The 8920-nt window shown below is 38.8% G+C and overlaps 1 protein-coding gene across 2 annotated transcripts; it reads right to left on the bottom strand.

Moving 5' to 3' along the window:
- Positions 1-358: 358 nt before the first annotated feature.
- On the bottom strand, positions 359-8566 carry LOC108672428 (mucin-5AC). Of its 2 annotated transcripts, none has more exons than XM_018160080.2 (5): positions 8170-8566; positions 3836-4138; positions 2916-3111; positions 2157-2398; positions 359-1786 (listed from the first exon to the last, which is right to left on the bottom strand). In XM_018160080.2, the coding sequence occupies exons 1-5, from the start codon at positions 8207-8209 to the stop codon at positions 1323-1325; spliced, it is 1245 nt and encodes a 414-aa protein (XP_018015569.1). In that variant the 5' UTR covers positions 8210-8566; the 3' UTR covers positions 359-1322. The 2 variants fall into 2 exon arrangements, with proteins under 2 accessions (XP_018015569.1, XP_018015568.1); XM_018160079.2 differs by having other exon boundaries at positions 2916-3126; positions 8170-8565.
- Between the last annotated feature and the right edge of the window lie 354 nt (positions 8567-8920).

Genomic DNA, 8920 nt, shown 5'->3' on the forward strand with positions numbered 1-8920 from the left:
TTGTTTGTATACGCTGGTCCTTCACTGTGGCAACCAACGTCACACTTGTTTGGACTCACTCTCTAGTAGAGTAGCTAATTGATATTTGTAGAGACCATGAATGCCTATAGAGACTTCAGTCGAAAACAAAAATGTCGAAATACAAAAGAACAAGCTCTGGTGAAAATAGTTGAAGTTTTAAAAAACTTTTGTGTACAAGTCACCATTAACGAAGTTCGCAAGAAAATCAATACGTTGCGTTCGCAATTCCATCGTGAAGCGAATTTCATTGCAAATCATCTCAATTCCTTTATCCTGCTTCTGGATGAGTGGCATTATTTTTTTAGCAGACTGTCAAACAAGTCCACTGACAGTCTAGTATAATTTTGAAAGTCTGATGCATTCGCAACTGGTAATTTTTTTATGTAATTGTATAAATCGTGTTTGTGTAAATCTTAACAGCAGCACACCCAAGAACAATGGCCCGGAGCTCAAATTCGGTCATATCCATCTCCACTAATGTCTTATTAAATGGCATCTAATCTTCAGAGCGCGCTGTCTCGAGCTTCTGTGTACAAAATTAAGTGTGAACGGTTGTGGGCGGTGAGGCGCTGCAGCAAGCGCCTCACCGCCCATGTCGTTGCCCCTAGTGTAAACGGGCCTGGCGCGCGTGTTCCCTTTTATGCGCGGCTTTTGCGCGCCATACCAACTTCTTCACACGCGGGTGATCGCTGCTACCTGCAGCACCGGCCTGCGGTCGGGGTAGCAGGATACCTCGGTAGGGTAAACACTCCCGACACTTAAATGATTTTGATCGCCCGCAGCATGTCGCCTAAACTCCCTCGATTATTGTCGGGGTAGTATAATTAATAGTTTAATTTGTCACTAGCTTGCATCGTGGTCGAAATGAGCAAATTAATTTGCGGGTGCATTTCCTGGGGTAATGATTCATTGAATGTTTGAAAGGTATAGAGTATTGCACTCTTACATCTCTGGTCAAATTATTGAAAATGCCTTAGGCATTTTCGACTTATGATAAAATTGCCAGGTTAGGTTAGTTTAGATATCAAAAATATACAGTCGTTTTGAATAAAAACACTAAAAAGAAAATGTTGAGTTGCAATTCATCTACTTCTGGGTGTAGACGAATACAACATCACCACTTCGACCGAACCAGGTCTATACCTATCACTAAAAGTAAGGCACAAATTAAAGTAAAATGTACACATAATTACAAATACCGGTTGAAACAACGTTACAAACAATCAACAAAAGCGTACTGTCCCTATTAGTTACTCTACAGCTAAGTTTGCACAGCTCGATGATTGCACGTAAAACGCCTCCTACCGCGGACTCACTTGATTGCCTATCCAGGGATGGAATCTCGAGACTTTGCTCATGTTTAGTCTCGAGGGCCCCATATCGGGGGACAGGGAGGAGACTAAAGGGGGGTTCGAGGGGCTCATCAATATCACAGGCGATTGTTCCTCTCCAAAGGCAGGAGAAGTCGTGGTTGAGGTTGTTGGTGTGTCGTTTGCAGAAGTCGTCGGTTGTGGATTACCAAGAATGTAAGATTCGACGCTGAAGCTGATCCTGCTTTTGTTGCTGGTTGGGGGTGTGGTCGTGGTCGATGAAATGGCGCTGGGTGAAGAAGCAGCCAGCGGGGTGCGGGACTTGGGACGCTTCTTGTTTGAGTCGGGCTGGGTGGAGTGGACTGGAGAACTGGACTCGGAGTTCTGGGGTCTGTCATCATCTTCGCTCTCGTCACCCACGCGCTCCTGCAGAGCTTCGTGGTGATCGCGTGCATCTGGTGGGTAAAAGGAGAAAATGTTTATAGTTGGATCAAATATCATGTGTTAGGGTTCCAATGAATGAATATGAATTGTTAAATTATATCACAATTTTTTGCGTGATTATAAAGTTGAATGCAATTGATGAGAATTTAATAGGGGCGATACGACTCAGCGGTGGGACGTATCGCACTCAATGTGTTAAATGAAGTGTGAGTGAGGTATCGATGGTGGATTTTTTTAAACTTCTAATTCACTGAATTCATGTTGATGTAATTGGAGTATAACATCACGCCGTTTGAATCGGATTGTTCGATTTATAAATGCAGTTCATACTTGCTGAATATATTTACTAAGACATAAATACATCTAACCTAAAACAATTACCTCTGAGATGGTCGGGGAGAGGCCAGGAGTTGCTGGGGGGCTTATCAAAGGGCCTGATGGGTCCGTAAACACACGGAGGCCCTCCAGGTGCAGGGGGCAGCGCTAGGGTGGACAGCACCCCAGGTCCCCCGTACAAGGCGGGGGTAACACCCGCTAGGTTGGGGTATACGGGCAGCAGGCCGTAGTAGTTGCAGCCCGCGGCACGCGCGAACTCCGCTGCCGTGCGCTCGGCGGCTCTGTTTCTGTTCACAGAGAATTTGCTTATGTTAATAGGGTGCTGATGCGCTGAAGTTTAATATATGTTGTTATTATAGGGTGAAAAAATGCGGAAGCACGAAGAATTTGAAAAAATTTAACTGTAATGATCGTTCAAATAACGGTCAATATTTGGTTTCGCGGAACAATGAACACAAATTTATTTCCGTTTTAACAAATAGACAGTACGAAATTGACTGATATTGTGAAAAAATCATCGGTAAAATGGGACAGTGAGGCGTTAGAGGTAAAATTTACCAGCAAAGTCACACACTTTTAGTAAAAAAAAATTAAATTATTCAAGGACTTGAAAATGGTTATTCTTCGAGTACTTGACCAGACAATGGCTGGAAAAATGTAGGTGATGTAGAATTAAGAATTACTGCAATTTTGTGTTGAAAACTTGTTGATTAGTACCGTCAATAGATCATAAACAATACAGCAGCAGAAATGGGACATTAGACAATAAACTAATAATTGCATCAGAATGATATATATTCTAACCTGAGGATTCTGTTGATGGATGACACGGAGGGGGCGGTGTTGGTGGTACAGACGTTCTCAGAGATGAGCTTATCACGGATCTCCCATGCAAAAATTGTAGGATTTTCCCGCTTGTAGGACTCAATTTTGTTGACAACTTGAGGAGTCGCCACTTTAGGTTTGGATCCTCCGATCATGCCGGAAGGTCGCAGGGAACCTGTCCCACAAAAACCTGCCAATAAGACACGGTTGTAGCGGCCCTATTTCTTTTGTTCTTATCAGTGGAAGATAATTTTTGTTAACTTTGTTTCATCGTAATCAAGATTTAAAGTTTAGAAAATGCCGGTACCAAGTAAAATTTGAAGCTCTCTTCTAAAATATGTTCAACTAACGATTAATCAATCAGGAAGTAATGATTACTTGACAAACAATTAACTAGCAATTTAGCTCAACATTTAAACGATTAATTAGTAATAAAGGGAGAAAAACCATGCGTGTGAATGGAACATTTGTGAGACGTCAGTAATGCAATTGCGGCGGGTAAGAATGAAATGATCATCAATTTATAGAAAGCCAGTTATGTGAACAATTTGGTGTGCGGAACCTGAGCCGTTACAATGAAAATAGTTGAATTTTTTAAAAAATTTCTTTAACTTGATAACTATATCTGAAAATTCAGGCACATACCGGAATAGAATTTAGAAATATAAGTAAATTATATCTGGTATTGTTGAATTATATAGAAAGAATTAATGCTATATAACTTTCAAGTAATACGTACAAATACTTGTTTGAGAGAAATATAACATTTACAGAGCTGCAATATCACAAAATATGAATTTAGTTTGGATAGCATCCCAAACGTCAGAATTATCAAGTCAGTTTTTTTGTTTGAATAAAAGAGCGAAACATTGTGGATGTATGCAAAGAATTTGACTTACTTAATATTTTAGCCATGGTCGCCGTCTGTTGTTGGAAGATGTCGTACTGTCTAATAGGGGCCATGTTGGTGATGCTGCTGGGGACGTGGGACAAAGGTGGGGCCGAGCTGACTGTGGCACTGGCTCCGTGTGTTGGGAGGATGGCCCCGGGTCCGTAGCGGGCCGCGGCGGCAGCGGCCAGGGCCACTGCCTCAAAAGACGTGGGGGGAAATGGGCTGTTGTGCCCAGCGTGTGTCATGGCCGTGAGGCCGCTGTGTGTTGGGGCCATCACGATGGGGCGCGTCGGGAAGCCTTCCCGACCAGCTGCACAGAGAGAAGAAACGTCCAACTTTAGGAACAACGAATGTGGACTTGATTGACATTCTTAGAATCATGTTTGAAGAACAGTGGCCATATACTTTCAAAACTCACTAAGTGAACGTAAGTACTTACGCTCTATTTTCTTGTCTATGATTGGCGGATTTTTCTTGAAAGGCCGTCAATGATTGGCTAATGAACTTACGATCTCTTAACTTTTTTCGAAAGTATAGGCCCAGGGCAGCGACTTCAAATAATCTCTTCTTCACAATGTTTACAATAATTTTTCTCGTTACTTGTAGGGTATTCATTACAAATCGCGGGATTTGCGCAGTAATGTAAAGCAACCATGCAATAATAAAAGTTGAGAAAAGGCTGAACAATTTACCCACTTCAGTTGTATAGTAATCAGACCAACACGTAAATTATTTGATATATTATTTCAGGACTGCGATTGAAGTTCTCGATATGAAGCCATAATCGTCTCTCGTTTCCGAAATTTTGTTTCTTAGTAAGAAGCTAATTAATTTGCAACAGCGTAATAAAGTAGCATGCAGCAGCGCTATGAAGTAGCATGCAGCTGAGCTATGAAGTAGCATGCAGCTGAGCTATGAAGTAGCATGCAGCTGAGCTATGAAGTAGCATGCAGCTGAGCTATGAAGTAGCATGCAGCAGCGCTATGAAGTAGCATGCAGCAGCGTTATGAAGTAGCATGCAGCAGCGTTATGAAGTAGCATGCAGCAGCGTTATAAAGCTATTCTCATTTGCATGATGCTATTCTTGAAGTCTATTAATTAACTCAACTTTCGAATATGCTTTCCTAGACGACGAGTTTTGAAAGAGTGGAGTCGTGGAGGCCAAATTGCGGAGAATTGTTTCAAAATTCATACAAGAAATTAAAATAAATGCGTAGTTATTAGGTGATTTACAGGCTAATTTTACCAATAAAACGATACTATCAGACATAAAAAGTAAATTATAAATTCATTATTTTAGATTATAGATTATATCAAGCATTGTGTGAGATTGCTATTGCAATCTAATTCTTGATTAGCCATACATAAATAATAAATTAATCGTCCTCCTGATCGAGGTGATCGAGTTGCTATAAAGACATTGAGCATATCCACAACGGACCGAACGATTGCTCATCATGAATTTGTAAATAAAATGCATCCAGTATTGACGAGAAGATCTGCGAATAGGTTATTTGCTTATTTCTACCAGGCAATATTCAAACATGTGTATGTAGAAATAAATATTTTTGCCACCACTCATCAGGTGAGTAACCTCATGCACTGGCTTAAATTTCGAAGAAAACCTGGACGATTTTTTTCACGTCATCTCATTCATTAGAGGTTAGTTATTCCCGGCACTTTACCACCATCTTACAAGGAATATTGTTAACATTTTTATGCCTTTTATTGGAGAAATTTTTAAATTTATTTAAGAATATTAATTATTAGTCTGCAGGTATAAGATATACCTACAGTAAATATCTTTCTATAAAAGTTAGGCACAAAATAACAGATTAGTAGCAAGCGATGCCCTTTTAGACGAATTCCTTCTTATATACACGATAATTGAATGATCGAGTCAGTTTTGTATTGAATGAAACTTGAAACAAAGCAGTTCAATATTGACGAGTAATGTGAACGAACCAGTTCTATATTAAAAAGAATTTTAAACGAAGCTGTTTTACATATAGACACAACTAAATTTATTCTGCAGAATGTAAATTTTACAAATTCTAAAGAAGAGTATCTATTTATCTTATAACTCATCCGATCCTAAATCTCAGTGACAAAATTCTTTGACCGTCCATGCGATAGAAAGATATTTAAATAAATAAATGGGACAATATAATGTTAATAGTTTTCGTCCCATAAGCACATTTACGAAAATGTGGGGCTAAACATACGATAAATGGGCATGTTATTTCGTAAAATGCATATCGTGAAGGATTTCTACCATGATTAATGGCTGACATTCCAAATATGTTGATTCTGCTCTTCTGCTTGTAAGCAAATAATAAACTAGTGATTCAAACCATTTTGTATTTTCGAATTATTTATCATTTATCGATGCTACATTTTATGATATCTATTCCTGCACTCTTCTCGATAATTCGTTATATAATTCACAATTTCCAGACGTGAGTTTCGAGGGTGTTTATTTCCAAAAATCGCCGTGGTAACTTAAGTAACCTGGAAATGGTGACCAATTCTGAGAAGAAAACATCATTTACACAATTAAAACCTACAGTTCATGTAGGTTTGCGTTTTAACCATTGCACGATAATGTTCAACTATTAGCGGAATTATGATACGAAAGAAAGAGAAATATTTCAACGCATTCATGAATTTCGAAGAATATCTCGTAATTTCTATATGCTTTTTTTTGGCAAAATCCTTATATCTTATGGGTATATTATTTAAAGGGGTCAATCTATGTATTTTATGTATATTAAAAAATATACCATCTTTGCACAAAAGATATGGCAATCGACTGTATTTAATCGTCATGCAAATCTGGCAAGTTTACCTGGCGCTGCCCGGAAAAGATAAATCTCTACAATTTGAAAGTCCCGTTATCCTGCATCCTGTGATCATGCAGTTCGAATACAATCCTCTCGTTGTCCGTACCCAGTTAACAATTTAGAAACTAACGAACGGTATTTAAATAATGCTCCGCTTCAACCAATATTTACCATATAAGACTCCCGCTCAGCTCGACGTTTGAATTTTCAATACCACTTAAATTTTTTATAACGAAATAAAATTTCGCATATTAAACAAAAAATTACATTTTAACTTCATAAATTAATCCTTTCTATCCCTTTCTTGAAATATATTGATATTTGACTGCTGTAGGTATAAAATTGCAAAAAGGCAATATCCCAATACGATATGAATAATGGATACCGTACATATAATATGCACCCGTACAGCCCCTATATAGGTTTATAGCACCAGACTTTTAACTCTCACAAAAACATACAAACCTTGAACAAAATATGGACGATTTTTCTACCACCCAATGTTCACCTTCTACTCATGAGTTCAATGGGTACATTGTTGGAATTAACTCATTTGAAGCATGCTAAATGTTAATGCATTCCATGGATGGATAAATGTTAATGGATTAAAGTTTTCCATGCTATGGAAAAATTTGACTCATGCAAACTTTGTAATTAGGCATAATAAAATATATGATACAAGTTCTCATCCAGCACTTCGAATGTTTTCTTTCAAGAAGTTGCATTATTTTAGGATTTGTGATAGATGATAAGTAATTCAAACGAATAAGTTGAGTTTCCAAACATGAGAACGAGCTAATAAACTGTGGGCTCTTATATAGTCATTTCAGTTCCGACCATCACGACACAACAGTTTATTTCGAGTGAAATGTGAAGCGGAAGTAGTTACTGTTTGGCAGATAACTTTGCAAAAGGCACATGAAAATTGATATGGATATTGTGAGCCATAAGTTTATTAGAGATTTCCGTCGTGCAACAACAAGTATTTCCGTCGCGTGCTACGTTATATGGTCCAGCGTTACAGAAAATTCGGACCATCAAACTTTGAGTTTCTTAAAATTTAGACTTCTTTAACTTGTAACCAATTTAGTTCATGAAACTGATTTCAATCAAGTGCCTCTGCACTTGCTTGCGACTGACCAATCATTATTACAAGTAAATTATTTATTCGACATTCCTGTACTTACTTGTATCATTTAAATGTAGCGGAACAATTTTTTGTTCCATTAAATATAAATCGGTGCAGCTAATCAAAACGACGAACCAAGTTCTTAGCAATTTTATTCTACGGTAGTAAGAACATATAAATTATTTTAACCGACATTCCTACAAATTCCTAACGTACTACTTCTGTGATTTTCACTGGTATATGCATAACACTGGTAATAAAGTTATACAATTATGTACTACTTTTGTTACAGGTACTGCGTACAGTATTACAGTGGTTATTTCTGTCATTATTCTGAAGTTTATTCGCCAACACCTGCAGTCAACTTACGTGGGCTGTAGTAAGGCAGAACTGGAGGCATTGATGTCATTCCTCGACGGCAAGAAATTTTAAAATTAGACTCCAAACAAAAAATGGTAAACTGATACTCAACAATTCAAAAAGTGCGATTCCTTAATAAAATTATGTGCTTTTTGTCATTACTTTCCAAGATGGCACCACAATAAATTATTTGAAGTTGAGGTCACTTAATTGGTTGCTTATGATTAACGTTAGTGACACAGCGAACGCTCGATATATAAACACAAGGAGCAGCAAAGTACGACGACGTGCACACACCAGGCAGCACTTGTGAACTGTAGAACTTCGCGTGGACTATGTATATGCGGCGCACCAGCCCACCTGTGTTGTTCCACCTGTTCTTTCCAGCAACCAATCCTGTTCAGTGGAGGTCTGGACGGTGCTGGACAATTGGCGCGGGCGCTTCCAGGTGAGAGCGGTAGCCAGGTAGGGCTCATGCCATTGGCTGTTGATGTGTAATCCATGCCTCATGGCGGACGCGGCTCATTTCCATGCGCACTGAACAGGGAGGAGCGAAGGCAGCGTCTCCGTAGGTACTCGAGCACTTCATTTGTACAAAGGAGGAGCCTGGCACGAAGATTCAGGAGTCGTATATTCTCAATTATTTCATCTATTGAAACTTATATAACTCCGATTAGTTTTCAATTATACACAAAGAAACGCTTAAAAATGGCTAAAGCATAATTCAATCCTAAGACCAGTGAAGAGGATGGTACAAAAG

The sequence above is a fragment of the Hyalella azteca genome, unplaced genomic scaffold, assembly GCF_000764305.2.
Source record: "Hyalella azteca isolate HAZT.00-mixed unplaced genomic scaffold, Hazt_2.0.2 contig8433, whole genome shotgun sequence".
Taxonomy (NCBI): domain Eukaryota; kingdom Metazoa; phylum Arthropoda; class Malacostraca; order Amphipoda; family Hyalellidae; genus Hyalella; species Hyalella azteca.